Here is a 17,700-nt window from a genome sequence, read left to right on the forward strand (position 1 = left end):
ATGCCCACCGCGATCTTCATCCCAGGGTCTGCTTCTGGGGAATCTGACTGAAGGCAAAGTGCTTAATAAATGATGGCTACATGACCTTCCAAGGTCACGTGGTTAATTAAGGCAATGCTGGACCTCAGTCCAGATCTACATGACTGAAGTCCATGTTCTGTCCCCAGAGCACACTACCACTTTAGACACTGAGCTACCCCAAAGCAGCAAATTAAGAGGAACTTCTAGGTCATATTCACCTAGATCATATTGGCAGAAATTCCTCCAGATATATAAGAATGATATTTCATATTTAAGCCCATTAATCAAGCACGCGCTGCCTGCACACTCTGACCAGGAGTTGCCATTGCAGACTCACGCATCACGGTGCCTGAGAGCAGAATCCGACTAACTCTCAGCACAGGTGCTCTTGTCAAATACTGGTAGCTGGTCTGAAGTCAAAATAAAGTATCTCTGGCTCTTCTTAGACCAGCAGGTGTCTCTCACTCCTGGTGCCTGAAATGTATGTGCCTTCTAAGACTGTTTCTAAGTGTTAGAAACAAACAACATTTGGAAAGCTGCATACATCATACAAAGTTGTTCTGCTTTTACAAGGGATTTGCTAAGTCTGATGTGTGAGCATATATATTTGTATATTCATAAATTTCTGGTACTGATGCACTTAAAATTCACTGTTCCTGAGAAAGGCAGGAAGAGGCAGGACAACTATGAAAAAGCATGGCTTTTTCTGAGAGTTCTCCAAGAAACAAATTTGTAAATACCCAAATTTCTTTATGTCATTAAAACCCACAAGTGTTATGAATTAAGATTAAAATATCAAACTTTCTGTAGGGTATTGAGAAGCCTCAAAGAAAACTTTCTTTTTCTAACTTAATAAAACATTACTACCAAAATGAGGTAATTTTTATACCAAATATTTTCCATCTATATAAATTTCTAATAATCCTTCTTATGTCTATACTTTCTTCTCAGTAGATGAGAATAAGTTCTAGAGATCATAAGTTATTTTAAAACTACTTTTATTCTGGGACTTCAAAAAACACACGGAATGTACTTTCTTTTGAGTTCTCTGTAACTTGGGACCCATAATCCGTTGCCATAAAATATCACAGGTCTTATTATTCATAAGCAAAATTTTGGTGGAATAGTTAAATGATGCAAAGATTTGCTTCCTCAGAATTATGATTCACATTTGAGGCCTATAAAAAGGCACTGAAACGTACAGAAAGATAATATTACCCTAAAGGCTCAGAGAAAAAGCATAACTTAAAAGTGATTTTCTAAAAGAAATGGAAAGAATTTTTTAAAATACTTGTTGGTAAATAGCAAGTAAGTTTACATTTATCCTTAACTGATAGGTAGATAGATAGATAGATAGAGAGATAGATAGATAGATAAGGAATCAAAAATCCTCTATAAAACAAAAGTAGGGAGCCTCAAAAGAAAAAAAACCATATGAAATTTTAAAAAAAGAACTCAAGGAAATCTAAACTCTAGTAGAAGAATTAAAATCCACACTGAAGATAACTTAAAGCATAAAGGACACTAGAAAACTGTGCTATAGAGAACAAATTTGGAAAACGCTCAAGAATATAGAAGAAGAAAAAAATGCAGTGAAAATCCATATTTTTGAAAGATAGAAGTACAAAAGCAATAACCATAAAACAAAATATCAGATATAAGACCAAACATGTTTATTGTGACAGTAAATATAAATGGGTTAAATTTCCCTGTCAAACGGTTAGGAATTTCAAATAAGGTTTTAAAAACTAAAACTCTATTTTGCTTAAAAAAAAAAAAAAAATATATATATATATATGTATATATATATATGTGTATATATATATATATATATATATATATATATATATATATATATATCGGAAAGGAAGAGTAAAGTAACTGAGGAAGACCTATCAGGAAAATGCAAACAAAAATGAAGCATGGATGAGAGATAGAGTAGGTGAGAATTCAGCATGTAAGCACACATGCATGGACAGGTTGTGCGGGAGGCATCCTGTACCGGCTCACAGAGCTGAGTGGACACACCTCTTCCTACCTCTACCTTTGGAGATCTGGTTTGCCAGCAAACCACTGTATACACTTCTTTCCTTCAGTCTACTCCTTAACATTTCCCAGTTTTAAGAATACAGTTTCTCCTTTTAGATCTTGGTTAGGATCATTAAAGAACTTTCATTTATTGTGATGGTTAATATTTATGTGTCAACTTCACTTAGCCATGGGTACCCAGACATTTGGTCAAACATTATTCTGGGTGTTTCTGTGAGGTTGTTTTTGGACAAAATTAACATTTTAATCAATAGAGTAAAAAGATTGCCCTCCATAATGTAGGTGAGCCTAATCCAATCAACTGAAGGCTTGACTAGAAAACAAAGAACAACCTTCCCCATAGTAAGAGGGAATTCTCCAGCAGACTGCCTCTGGACTTCATTTGGACCATCGATTCTTCCAGATCTCCAGATTGCTTGCTTTTAGGCTGGAACTGCACCATTCGTTTTCCTGGATCTTCAGCCTGCTGGCCCACACTGCAGATTTGAACCTGGCCAGACTCCATAATCAGGTGAGCCAATTCATTATAATAAATAAATATGTATATACACACACACATCCTATTGGTTCTGTTTCTCTGAAGAGCTCTGATTAATACACTTATACATTACATGCTTCACTTTAAAGATTTTTAAAAAATATTTGTGTTGTAATATGGGCAATAATTATTTAGATTTAATGTAAGCATTAGTAATTTAATTATTTGCCACCAATTGTTTTATACCATGAATTCCACATATTTGGTTTCTTTAATTTGATTCATTTTTTGGTTGTCTGAAATATGATGGCAGGTAATTATTTTCAGGAAGTGTGTGTTAAGGGTATACATCTTGAGCGTGTCTGAGAATGTCTTTCTGTTGCATTCTCACATGAACAGCAGAGGAGGCAGGTATCATGATCTTAATGCAATATCTCATCCTCTCCAAGTTCTGTGCAAGTTGCTCCATTGTCTTTGATCATTGGTTTGCAGATAAGAAAAATCTTAACCTTATCTTTTTTCCTTAATAAGTAGTGTTCTTCATATTCTTTTTCTTCTCCTTAAAATGCAAACATTTCACTAGAGTAGCCTATTTCATTGATTAAAGATGAATTTTTTTGCATTTTTATACCCTCTGGAGTCAAGATACACCTTACAGTTTCTGTCTACCATATGGCAGTAGTGTCATCATTCTGCAAACCCTTCTATCGACACCTCTGAAAAATATCAAGCATGAAACCCTCTTAGACTCAATACTGTATGGGTTATACTCTTTGTTAGTCTATTTTCATTAGTCTATTTTTGCCCATGCTTAGTAAACCATAAATTTAATACCTAAATCTTTATTCAGCTAAAAATCAAACTATCTTCTATTATTTATTTAAAATATTCCTTCTCTATTTACTGTTTGCTCCTTCTGAAATTCTTCTCATTCTTCTCCCTCTGTCCTACATTTCCTTTATCTTTTCTTAAGTCAATGTCCATGTCTTTATCTTCTTCTTCTGAGTTTTGGGAGAAATTTTAGAGCATGTCTCCCCCTTCACTGATTGCATTTCCTGCAATAGACAACCTATAAATACATGATTGTGTCATCACAGATTTTAATTTATCCATTGTGTATGTTTTCTCCATACAATCCTTCCTAATCTCCACCTCTTTCCTCTTTAAGATCACCCGCAAATATAATGTTTACAAATGCAATGCTCCAAAGAATTGTGTTAAAACATAATTTAGAAAAATTCTAAACATTGAGTATTCTCCCATTTCTTGCAGCACCTCTAGCTCACCAGGCAATTTTTGTTCTGATGGTTGAGTTTGATCCCCCTCTTTTGAAATCTGATATCCTTTCATATACCAGTTGGTTTTTCTTAGGTGCTTGCACATCTGTGGTGATGAGCAGCAATGTCAAAGCCATTGTGTCTGGTGTCAGTGGTGTGTCTGTCCGGCTCAGAGTTTGAGTAAAACATGGTTCACCTCCTCCACATTCAACTTTAGGCAGCCTTTCCCCCACTCTTTCCTTCTCCTCATCCTGTAAGCGAAATTCCTCCCAGAGAATGGAACTGGCCAGCGTGGCTTTATTAAAGAGAAAGCCAGTTCATCTGGCCCTCTCCACCCTGTCCCTAACGTCTATCCCTCTTCCTCCTGGTAACCAGGGTTTTCCCCTCTTGCCTCCAACAAGCCACTTCTCCAGGGTCCAGTCAACAGATCTGACTTGAGTCATCACATGTATTTCTTTTTGAAGAACTTGTTACATGACTGCACAGCCATTCTCTAAACCCTCATCAGTCATTATTCCTACCAAGGCAAAGTACACCCCAGAGGGACATTTTGTATTTCCTAAAATGATGTGAGATAATTAAGATGCTATTAACTAGTCTTGAATCATTTTGGAGTCTTTTAAATTCTTTACCTAATGAGATTAGGGACTCACACTAATATTATGGGAAGGTAACTTATTTCCTTCATCAGAATAAACAAGCAATTGCTCACATCCCAAAAGATGGTAAACACTATCTATATTTGTGGAGTTATATTTGGGAATAGGATATGAAAAGATGAGAAAGCCTGCATAACTTACTGTTGATTTCATCAAGGTGGAAATCTGTATTTATGCAAGTCAGTTAGAACAAAAATAATAAAGCACACTAATTGTTATATGCGCACAGATCAAGAATAAGTTTTTGCAGCTATATTCACACATGCTGTATGTGCTACATATTGACAAAGCTCAAACTCATTGATCTACAGTATATATTATATAGATATTATATATTGATCTATATAGAGCTGTAATATATATATTATACATAATCTATATTACATATAGATCAATACAATATATATACATACATACACATATAATCTAAAATGCATCTATATTTAAACTGAATTGAATCCATAAGTCTGTTTTTCAGTTCCTTCCCTTGGATTTAATGCTTACTCAAAATAAATTCACCCAAAAAGTTAATATTCAATTTCCATTTATTTGCAATCTTCTTTCTTGGAACCATAGTAATTTTTCTGGAGGAAGAAACAAGGAAAAGTTTCATCTAAATATAATTTTTTATTTAATTTTAATAATATATTTTAATACGCAACTGGTGTTAGGAATAAAATGTGTGGTGAATAAAATGATTGAGGGAGAAATGTGTATTTTCTCAGAGTGCTAACAATTTGATATGAAATATAGCTCTTTGAAGCTTCAGCTCACACTAACAAAACTACCTGCATACTGTCTTTTGACATCTATGGTTACCAAGTTGCTCTGTTCTTACAGGTATACACTTCATTCAAAAATATCTTTTCCCTAATATTTACTGAGCTCTGTCTATGCAGCAGATTAACTCAGTTAATCCTCAAAACATTTCCATGAGTTAACTTTCATTTCTGTATACCCATTTCACAGGTGAAAAGTCTGAGGATCAAGAAATTTGCCACAGCCATATAATTAGTAAGATGCAGAAGCAGGACTCAAAGATACGGCTCTCTGGTTCCAGGGCCTGTGCTCTTGCCAGTACATTGGGCTGAACCTCCTGGAATGAGGCTTCTTTTTGGCTACCATGGTTACACAGATACATTGTTATAGACTTTCCAAAAGTGCTGTTATCCAATTAGCTAAAATGCCTATGGAAATCAAGAAAGGATTGTTACTAGGAAATCTAAATTTCAACTTTTTTCAATAAATCAAGGAAAAAAATTATATGATCATATCAATAGATGCTTAAGAATATTTGATAAAATCCAACATCCATTCCAGAATTTAAATAAACTACTAAAAAGGAGAAATAACATATATGAAAGCTACCCCAGACCATAAGAAACATCTTAAAATGGAAACAAACAGTTCCACTAAAGCCAAAGGCAAGGCATGACCATTATTAAACTTTGTTCTGCAGAAACCTTCCAGCCAAGTCCCAGAGCTCTGGAAACCAGACTCATGTGTCCCCAGGTAGAAACCTGGTGGATTCTTCTCCCAAAAAACAACACTTCCCAAGAGGAAAGACCTAGAGAAGGTGAAGTACAGAGATCCCTCAATGAAACCAATTAGTCCAACAGCCCCACTCACACACACACAGAGCTTTCAGTCATCCCTTTGGTGCCCCACTCTTTAATATTAACAGCGAGCCAGTGATCACCAAGCATGTGAGGACAGCCTCTAACAGACAGGATGGAAGCAGGAAAAGGAACTTCTAGGAGACAGAGACTGGCTGTCACATCTCTTTACAGACCATGAAAAGGCCATTTACACACTTTTGCCACATCCTAGCAGCTGGGGATATGGACAGACATCTCCATTTTGGGCTTTGGATTTGAAACAAGTGATACAAAGAAACAGAGACAGAGGAGAATGTGTCCACCATCCAGTGGTGGCCACAGTGGCTCGTACTCCTCCTGGGGAGTAGCTCTACCTATGGTCTTGGTCCCTAATTTCCCTGGTTTCTGTTCTTAGTAACCTGATTCTCTAGCCTTCCTGGCAATTCTGTGAACCACGGAATAGCTTTCAACAAAAAGCTTTCTACTTTTTAATAAACCAGAATCAATTTCAGTTGCTCACCCTCAAGCACCTATCTTACACTGATCTCCAAATTATATTGTTAGGTGAAAAGCAATATGATAAGTATAACATCATTCAAATAAAAGCAAAAGCTATCTACAAAAAAATAGTTATGGTTAATTTTTCTCTTCTTCCTTTTACTGTTCTGTATTTTCCCATTTTTGTACACTAAACATACATATAATAATGTTAAAATGTGCTTAATAATTGATAAATGCATTTCCTGTCTGTCACAAGTCAGATTCTCCAGGAAGCAGACTTTGAGAAAAAGATTTCCATACAGGAAATTCATTGGGGCGTTCTCAACATCTATAAGGAAGTAAAGAAAGCAAGACTGATCTAAAGGAGAAGTTGAATTGTGATGCGGTCACAACAAAGGCCTCAGCTGATCCTATAAGGTGTTCTGGAGCTGGGTTGGCCTGAATTGGGGCAAGAGAACTTCAAACCCCTGCATCAACCAGTCCTTAGTTGTGGCCACCCCTGTAAAGAGCAATGGGGTAATCTTGAGCAAAGCACCTCTTTTTAGCTGAAGGCAATTCTTAGAAATGAACTCAGCCAAGAGCTTGCAACTGCCAATATTCCCAGCAGCTGAGAGAATGAATGTTTCAGTCCTGGAAGGGAGTGATCTGGTCAGCACATTACAGTATCCACTACAGTCTACCCTTGTCAGATCCATGTGTTTCACGTAATTAAGTCTGTGAGCAGCTTCTCCAGGATTCTGTCGGGTCTCTTTTCCTGGGGCAAATTTCCACAGGATAATTAATGTGATGAACTATTACTAAATAGTTCTAAAATAGAACTATTAGAACTAAATAGTTCTAACTATTAGAACTAAAATAGAACTATTCTAATAGAACTGTTACTAAATAGGCCCCCATCACTAAAGCAGGTCCCATTGCCAAAACTGCTTCTCTTTATGCCCCCTCCTCCAACCAGCCATTCTAGATTCCCCTCACCCATGGCTAGCACCTCTGCAGGTCAAGGTGGCTTATCTGGTGGAACAATCTAGACCCTCTTCTCTGAGGAGTCTGAGCACCTGGTCACATGTGTTTCTCAGGCCAACCAAAATTGCCATCAAAATTGGGCCAATGAGCATAAAAAGACACCCAAGGATTTCTTCGGTGAGAAATACATTTCTACTGTTTATAAGCTACCCAATCTGTGATATCTTGTTATAGCAGCCCAAGCAGGCTACAACACATAGATATCATACCAATGCCTCCAAAGTACTTGCCACTTCTTGCCCGTTTGGTATGTCAATGATGCCATCAGTAGAGTGGGCCAATAGGATGTTCTATGGGATGTCCAGATGACCAAGGACATTTGGGACTATATTTTGACAAAGGGAAGGAAAGTTAAGATAAGACTGGGGTAAGAAAATAAATGTGTACTGTTGTCCATCCTAAGTAAATGCAAATTGTTTCTGGTCCTCCTTTCTGATAGGGGTGAAAATCAACACATTTCTTCTATCAGTAGTCACATGCCATGTACCTGAGGACATATTGATCTCCTCCAGCAAAAGATACCATATCTGGCACAGCAGCTATGTTCCAGTTACCTACTTGTAACAAACCATTCAATGCCTTAAAACAATAACAAGCACTTATTTTGCTCTAATTCTGGAGATCAACTCAGCTCAGCTGGGCAATTCTCAATCAGGGTCTCTCATGTGGTTACAGTTAGTCACTGCCTGGGGTCAGGGTCATCACAAAGCCTTTTTCACTCATATGTCTGGTCCCTGGGCTGGGATGACTCAAATAGCTACAGGTTGAAACATCCAAGGTTGCTCAGACAAGTCTCAATCTCTCTCTCTCTCTTCTCTCTTCTCTCTCTCTATCTTTTCCCCTCTCCTCCCTCTCTCTCACCCATCTCTCGAAGTAGTGTTTTGACATGGTGGACTCAGGGTAGCCAGACTGGTTACATGGCAACTGAAGGCTCCCAGAGTGAGTGTCCCAAAAGAAACCAACGTGGCCTTTACTAAACTAACCTTGGAAGTCACGCAGCAGAATCACTTCTGCCACATTTTAATCATCAAGATAGTCACAAAGCCCCCTCTAGATTGAAGGATGGGGGATCTGAACAGCACCTCTTGATGGAAGAGTGTCAAAGAATTTGCAGGTGGGTTTCAAAAGCACCCCACTCTGCAACTGGGGCTACTACTTTGTTGAGTTTGCAGTATCCACTCTCGCCTACCAGGATTCATCTGACTTTTGTAGGGGACAGACCAGTGAATTAAATGAAGATATGATGGGGATTGCTACCCCTGCGATATTGTTTTTTATATACTATTCTGGCTGAAGTGAGAGAGAAGGGTCATTTTAGACACTTGCTGCTGGCCTGCTCCCACTATGGTAGTTTTTACTCCACAGGTCAGGGAACCAATGTGGGGCTCTCCCAAACACCTAATATATCCATTCCAATCATACCTGGCTAGCCCCAGGAAGGAGAAGGGATGAGGCAGCTCTCTTCAGCTGAGAGCAAGACTTAGAGACTCAGGTGAGAACTGCTGGCCTCCAACATTTCCAGCAGATGAGGAAATAAATATTTCTGCTTTGAATGGATTATGAGGAAGCACACCACAGCGTCCACTACACTGACTATAGCGTATGATAAAATTTGATATGGTTAAAAAATTCAAGGATTTATCTGGAAGTGGCATAGGAGAGAAAAGAGAAAGAATGCCATTTATTCTTTTTTCAAGACTGGGTAAAGAACCAACCTTTTGATTTATTAGTCCTAAAGAATAATCTCCATGAATAAGCTATTCACAATCTCATTTCTCCCACCAAAATGATACACAAACTATCACACTATTTCCTCCTTTCTCTTATTCCAAGCACTTGTCTTGACTTCTAAACATCATTCTCACTCCAAATGTCAATGCTGTATATCATATCTCCCTGTGGAGGCAAAACTGGGCCTGATTAGATTTATGTTAAATAACAATCAATTCTACTTTTGAAATGAGCCAGCTTTGAATTCTCTAAACCTATTTTTTATTAGGAAAGTACCTTCACCTAATGGCATTTCTTAGAAAAATATAAGAAGCAAACTCCAAATCAAGCATCTCAGAGGTCAAGAAAGGACCAGGCCATGAAGAAATGACAAAATGGGATTTTTTTTCAAATGGCTATAATTTAGATTCATTTATTTAATAAATTAATGCTTTTAACCCCAAAATTTAGTTCAATGTATAATAACTGATTTCTTATCTTTTACCGAATTACATTTTTATTTGTTAATTTTATTTAATTTTTAATACATTTTTAAACTATATGATTCAAAATAGCAAAACGAATTAAAAGATAAACAATGAAAAACAAAAATCTCCCTCTCATCCTGAATCCAATCTGCCCAATTTCCTTCAACAGAAAACCAACTATCTTAGTTTCTTATATCCTGCCAGATTTTTAAATGTATATTCAAGCATAAATCTATATTCACAAAAATTATCTTATACAAAAGGTAGCATATTTTATACATTGTTCTGCACCTTGCTTTTTTCACTCAACAAAATTAATTGTTTTTGATTAATAAAAAACCACAGGGTTTGGGGAGGATTTTTTACAGTAAAATATTATTATTTGGGATTTTTGGATAATCATAGTATTATTGCAAGTATGCTTAAAATGATAGCTATGTATTACTTATAAATTGCAAAATTAAGTCTGTATACATGCCCCACCCCAATGACAAGGTCCTACAATAAAATTACATGATTTATTTCCTTTTAATATTAAGTCAAAGGTCGCTACAAGCAATGTGGTCCAATAATCAGACCCAAATTTAATGTCTTCTTCTATCATCCCTGCCCTCGTCTACAAGACTGCAGGTAGAACCACATTTGGAGAAAACATCAAAAGTCTACATTTAAGATCCTTGTGAATAGGTCCCCAGGGAAATGGCCCCTCCCATCACTAGCCCAACTTTCCCCCACAAGACTAACTCCAAATCAGGCAAATGGATTACAACAGCAGTCATCGGTGCCTACCAACAAAGACAGATAACTCTTAGAACATTGTCATTTGCAAGGTCAAACCTCTTTGCCAGAGCCAGTTCCAAGGCATGTACAGTCACACAGGCTCAGGAAAGCCCCGCGCTTGGTAGAATGCTCTGCTGTCACCACCTTGAAATTCTCAATTTTTAAACAAGATGCCCTGAATTTTTATTTTGCACTGCCCTCTGCCTCTTCTCAGAATGCATTCTAAGACAGAGGGTGCAGTAAGGGAAAAAGAATGTCTCCAAAAATAAGGAAAAACACACTCCACAAAACTTGCCGGATTTAAGTATTATTTTCCCCGTGGGAAAGCCTCCATGGGGTTCCTCCTAAATCCCTACAAAAGGTTAATTGCTAATCCATAGGAACCACTATCATTTGCACAAAAGGCTACTTGCTGCGAAGAGGGGCAGGTAATTGCTTTTTGTGTTCCACATCATTCTTACTTTTTTTTTTCCTTTTCTGTTAATGATGAATGGCTTGTCAAAACAGCAATAATATTTTTATTTTTATTACAAGCCATCAAAAGTCCTTGTTTCCAAGAGAAAAGATTAGTTTAATGATTAAACTGCCTCTGCTTCTATGAGTAAAAATTAGTCAACCAAATACTGTCTTCTTTTAGTGGACTCAACAATATAGCATTAGTACGCAGGCGACTTCATTTTCAGACAATTGATATGTGTGATACACACCAATGGATCTCCCATGGACCTTAGGTCGTGAGCAGAACTCTACAGGTATTGCAACTACTTCCCCAGTCCTGTGTGTACCAACAATTGCACACAGACAGAATCAGTAACAGAGGTCATATACTAAAGTTTTTCAAATGTTTGTAGATGCTGTTAGAATTAATAAGTCAAAAATCTATTTGAAATAATGTCATATGAAAGCATTGCTGAATTCATAGTAACTTTTTTAATGCATTGTCCCAACCAACAGACATAAAAATTCTGACTGCCTTCCTGAAGGATCGATCCAAGAGTATTTTGAGTTTACGTTAAAGGGATGCTTAAGCGTGGAAAGGATGGGGACCATCTGAGCCACGTGTTCAAATCTAAACAACTCAGGATGGTATTCAAGGCCTTCCAGTGTCAAGCATCTAAGGAGGCAGTAGGTGTGAAGAACACAGGTTTAGAAGTCAGGCGGACTGTATTCCATGCTCCACGATTAGTTGGGTAGACTTGGACAAGCTAGTTAACGTCTATGTCTTCTTCTCCTCACTTGTAAAATAAGGTGAACGTAGCAGTACCTACCTGGTCATCTCAGTGGACACCACCCCAGGACACCTTGATCTCAAAGGAGGGGGATCGTGGTGGTGGAGGGAGCCCCCACTCCCATGTAAGGGGAGGAAGGAGCAGAACAGAGCAAGCTGGGGCTGGGACGGTGCTTAGTGATATGCCCTGCACAGGCATGTAATAGTCTGACCATAGTGTCTGCACATAGCAAGCCCACAATAAGTATCACTTAGTTATTTTTACAATGGTTAAGTCACTTGCCCGCCTTCTCTAGCTGATTGGCCATCCTAACCTGTGTGATGATTGAAAGCACCTTCTAGAGCAGTGCTTCTCAATCTTTTTGTTCATTACCTTTTAAGACATTACTTTTCCTAATTGCCTTCCCCATGATATTTTAATACCACAGATATATTGTAATTCTATTTATGAGGATTAATTTCATGAGCCAGCTTGGCTGAGCCATGGACAGGATGCTGGGATTGCAAACCCCACCCCTGACATATAGACTGAGTGGTGAGGGGAAGGCTGTAGGCTCTGGGTGGGAGGTTCCTGTGACTCATGGCCTCGTGGGCCTTTTCCTTTAGTCCTGTCCTTCCAGGCAGTGGGCTGGACATCTTTTCTGAGAGCCGGTCCCAGGATTTCAGGTCCCACCTAGAAACCTCCTTGATTGCCCCTCATTCCCCACACCCCCAGTCAGTCTTCCCTCAAGTTCTGAGCCTACACCCTCTTCCTTCCTCCATGTAAATATCTTCTTTTCCTCTCACAATCATCCTTAAGGTGTTTTAAAGCCAGAACCCAAAAGATTAGCAACCACAGGCTACTTTCGCCTTATTGAAGGGCAGGGAGGAACCTCAGAACGTTTGGTTTCCACCCTTAGAGTACGTGTGCCTCAGAGCCTAGAATGGGTTGGATCACTTAAAGCGGTTGTCATTAAGCTTCTGATTTTAAATTGGTTGAATATTCATATCCTGCTATATTCCTTGGCTCAATTAATCTCTACAACAACCCCATGAGGTAGGTTGTATTATCAGCCCCATTTTATTTTATTTATTTATTTTTTGTATAGTTGATTTACAATGTTTACAATGTTATGTTAGTTGCTGGTATACAGCAAAGTGATTCAGATATAAATATAGATATAGACATAGTTTTTTTTCAGATTATTTTCCATTATGGTTTATCACAGGATATTGAATATATTGGGTTGACCAAAAAGTTCGTTTTCGAAACATCTTACGGAAAATCCCAAACGGACTTTTTGGCCAACCCAATAGTTCCCCATGCTATACAGTAGGGCCTTGTTGCTTATCTATTTTATATATAGTGGTTTGTATCTGCTAATCCCAAACTCCTAATTTATCCCTTACCCCCTTTCCCCTTTGGTAACCATGTTTGTTTTCTATGTCCGTGAGTCTGTTTCTGTCTTGTAAATAAGTTCATTTGTGTCATATTTTAGATTCCACATATAAGTAATATCATATGGTATTTGTCTTTCTCTGTCTGAGTTACTTCACTTAGTATAATAATCTCTAGGTCCATCATGTTGCTGCAAATAGCATTATTTCATTCTTTTTTACAACAGCCCCATTTTAAAGATGAGGCAACTCAGGCACAGAGAGGTTAAATAAGTTACCTAGTTCACACAGCTGGTAGGTAGCTGAGCTGGTTTTCAAGCCCAGGTCTTTCTGATACAGACCAGGGTTCTTGGCCTTCCGCAATCAATAGAAATTGACCAGAGGCCAGACAAGAAATTCAGGCAAGGCTTTACTGGGGCCCCTGCTGCAGCAGGGAGGAACAAGAACAAGCAACGGGTTCCCTTGCTTACTGCTCCCCAAGGGGGTGGGGGCAAGCTCATTCCTTATATGGGGTGAGGGTAGGGGTGTGTCCAGGGGTCGGGCCGGTGGGGTGGCTTAGGTGTTTTGCCCACCCCTCTGGTGATGCTGAGTGCAGGGGGCATGCTCAGTACCTGGCTTTTGCTCCCAGCACCCTGTTTTTACTCCAGGCTCTTCAGAAGTGGCAGTTGGGTTTTTTGGTCTCTTTGTATCCTTTGTTCAGAATTTGCCCTAACTGTGCATACATGCAGGCATTTTTAGTCCCATATAGTTTCTTTGTATTTTGTTGCTGGAGAAGAGGTGTGTCCAGGTGCAAGCATTGCAACGCTGCAGCAAAGGGACCTGGGACCAGGTCCCAGGCCTGTCTCATTTCTGACTTACAGCCTGAACGCTTAGACCACACAAGTAAGCTCTAAGAGGCCCAGTGGTGATCTGGCCCTAGCAGAGGAGCTAAATCTAGGAAAAGTTCTCTTTATCTTTTCCCCAGCCTCCAGATTTAGTAGGCATTCCCCATACGTATGTGAAAGACTGAGTTTGCTAAGAGAAATTACAGTGGCCTACCTACCGCAGTCAAGCTAGGGTTAACTGAGGTGTGTTGGTTTCTACCTCCGGTCAGGAGGAAAATGATGTTTAATCTCATTCCCAGCCCAATGCCAAAGACCAGAGGACCGCTGCCTGAGCTGTGTCCTCTTGGGCAAAACTGAAACTTGCGAAGTGATCTGGAGGGGAGATGGCTCTGAAGATCAGAACAATCTAAAAGTAAGGAAATGTTTGAAGAATTGTTGTGACAGTGACATAGGAAAAAAAAAAAAAAAAAGAATCCTTTACCTTAAGTGGAAAACTTTTGCCCACGGACAAAACTACAACGTCTAGATACCTGTTAGAATTTACAAAAGTCTGTTTCCCCAGATACCAACTTTTGACACTGTGGGCCAGCACACACATATTAAATCTAGAATTCACGAGGTAATACTATGCAGTGCTGATGAAGTATTTATTTAGTACCTGGGAAGTTTTTTCTTTTGTTTTCATTATAAAAGCAATATAAGTTCATGGTAAGAAAGTCAAACAGAACAGAAGGGAGTAAACTGAAATGTAAAGGTCTCACCCTACACAAACCACCCATTTCAACTCCCCAGAAGCAATTCCTTTTGTTAAGAGCTTTTCTATGCAGTCATAAGGAAATAATGTCTGTTGGCTGATTTTTAAGCAAATGGGACCATCCTATACATCATTGTTTTGAAATTGCTTTTTTAGTATGTAATAGCATGGATTGGGTATCTTGTCACCTACAGCTTATAATTGTTGTATGATATACCACTTATGGGATGCAGGAAGAAGTTCTGACTAGTCTCCGAGTATTGGAAATTCAGGAGAAATGCCTGAGAAATAATGATAGTTCACAAAATTATATGATGAATAAACACCTTCATACGCAAGTTCCCCATTAGAATATAAGTTCTATGGTGGCACAGATTTTACCTGTTTTGTTTACTGACACATAGTGAGTGCCAAATAAACATTTGTGGGGTAAATATCATGTGTATATGGATCTATATAGATATTTTAATTTCTGTATATATTGACCAAGCACCCTTCAAAATTATTGTATCATTATATACTCTCATATGCTTTGTTTTATTTTGCTTTGTTTTGTTTTGTTTTCACCAGCTGGGGACTTCATCTTTAGAGCTCAGTGTAGTAGAAATAGTGAATGTTTGTGTATTAGTTTCCTGTTGCTGCTGTAACAAATTACCACAAATGTCGTGGCTTAAAACAGTTCATTATCTTCCAGTTCTGGGGGTCAGAAGTGCAAAATGGGTTGGCAGGGACGTGTTCCTTCTGGAGGCTTTACAGAATTCATTTCCTTGCCTTTTTCAGCTACTAAAGGCTGCATTCTTTGGCTTGTGGCCCCTTCCACATCATTCCAACCTCTGCTTCTTGTCACATCTCCTTCTCTGACTCTGACCCTCTTGTCTCTCTCCTTCCCTTATATGGACTGTTGTAATTACATTGGGCCCACCTTGATAATCCAAGATAATCTCCGCATCTTGAAATCTCTAACTTCATCACATCTGCAAAGTCCCGTTTGCCACATAAGGTAATATATTCACAGGTTCCAGGGATTAGGACGTGGACATCGTTGGAGAGCCATTACTTTGCATATCACAGCTGCGGAATCATGTTTGAATTTCAGCGTTGTCACTTCAACATGCCTACCCTACATATGTGTTGAGTCCCTACTTATCATGTCCTGAACTAAATCTAAGAAATACACTAACTAGCTCGGTGGTCTTGCCCAAGTCACATAACCTCCCTGAGCCTCCATTTCTCAGTTGCAAAAGTGGAGGGATTCATATCTGTCTCATAGGAACTGCCGTATGGAGAAGGTCTCCAGAGTCTTTTCCATTTGACCAGCATTTAGAAATTACTATATACTGTTTTAATCTTGACAAAATGTAAATGTAAAACACTGGATTAAGCAGTAAGAGGTAGAGAAACAGATCTTCTTGTAAACTACTGATGTGAATGTAAATTGGTACAGGCTTTCTAGAGGGCAATGTGGCACTATGAATATAATGAAAAGCCTTATATATGTTTGTTCTCTTTATCCTAGTAAGTATCCACTTCTAAAGTGCATCTTAGGGGCATGGTTGAATTTATGTCCAAAGATACTCAGTGAAATATTATTTATAATATGACACAGGGAACGGAAACAGACTAAATGTCCACTAATAAGGAGCTGGGTAAATAAGTATGGTACATCCTCATTGCAGAAATCTCATCAGCCATGTAAAAGGATTTTGTAAAAGAATATTAAATACCATGTTCAGAGGCTTGTCAAATAATAGTGACAAACCCGGGATTTAAGTCAGGGTTGCTTATTACATCAGCAAAAGAATTCTGTGTGGTGAGAGAACTTCTATATACCGAAAAAAAAAAAAAAAAACTAAAAGTGTAGATATCATGATGTTACAGTGGTTATTTCTGGGTAATGGAATAAGAAGTGGTTTTTATTTTTCCTTACTTATACAGTATTTTTAATTTTCTAACAATGAAGATTGGGGAAAAGGGACGTCGACACAGAACAATTTCTCTAGTTAGATAACAGGCGTTTCTAGGTATACCAATACTACCGAAGGTGTCCCCCTAGTGGAAGACGGGTCGCGGCGGCCGCTGGAACACCTGATTGCGACTTTTCACATAGCTAATTGTATTCAAGACTTTCCGAGAGAAACAAGAGCCTAAAATTAGTAAGCTATGCTGCTTATTCAAAATTTTTTTAAAAGAGGGGCCCATTGCAAAAGAAAGGAGCAAACCTCACCCTGGGAAGCAGGTGCTACCAATTCTAGGCGCAATCCTTAGATTGACAATTAACTTTTTCAATTGTCAAGGTCGGGGAACTAAGCTTCTTGGGTTTAATTCTCCCCTCTCGCTTTGTGCTAGCTTGTGTTCCAGGTCCAGGTCTAGGTCTAGGTCTAGGCCGCCTGACTCTCAAATCGAAGGTACAGACAAGGTGAAATAACTGAAGACTCCTGGGGCGCAGCCTGAAGCCTGGAAGAGACACCTGTTGGGAGCGCTAGCACCTCCCCGCGACTCTACGAATCTTCGGTTCCTCTCGGCTCCTCTCAGCTCCTCTTCGGCTGAGTTCGGCCTCGCTCGTCTTCCAGGGCTCGGCTCTCTTCGGCTGCGTTCGGCCGGCTCTCGTCTCGGACTCGGCTCTTTTCGGCTGAGTTCGGCCGGCTCTCGTCTCGGACTCGGCTCTCTTCGGCTACGTTCGGCCGCGGCCCTGAAGGGCGCCCATGGAGCCGGGCTTGCCGGCTCGAGAGACAGCAATGGCGCCGCTGCTGGAGTATGAGCGGCAGCTGGTGCTGGAACTACTGGAGGCGGACGGGCTGGTAGTGTGCGCCCGCGGGCTCGGCGCGGACCGGCTCCTCTACCACTTCCTCCGGCTGCACTGCCACCCGGCGTGCCTGGTGCTGGTGCTCAACACGCAGCCGGCCGAGGAGGTGCGGCCGCCCGCGCGGGGGGAG

At 39.4% G+C, this 17,700-nt stretch overlaps 1 protein-coding gene across 1 annotated transcript in view; it reads left to right on the forward strand.

Annotated features, from left to right (window-relative positions):
- Positions 1-1,902: 1,902 nt before the first annotated feature.
- Positions 1,903-17,700, forward strand: part of ERCC4 (ERCC excision repair 4, endonuclease catalytic subunit) — a 50,780-nt gene continuing 34,982 nt past the window's right edge. The window contains exon 1 of the mRNA XM_082359258.1: positions 1,903-17,676. Coding sequence (XP_082215384.1) covers positions 17,470-17,676 — 207 coding nt within the window. The 5' untranslated portion in view covers positions 1,903-17,469. The remainder of the gene's footprint in view (positions 17,677-17,700) is intronic.

The sequence above is a fragment of the Balaenoptera borealis genome (assembly GCF_965194805.1).
Source record: "Balaenoptera borealis genome assembly, chromosome: 16".
Taxonomy (NCBI): domain Eukaryota; kingdom Metazoa; phylum Chordata; class Mammalia; order Artiodactyla; family Balaenopteridae; genus Balaenoptera; species Balaenoptera borealis.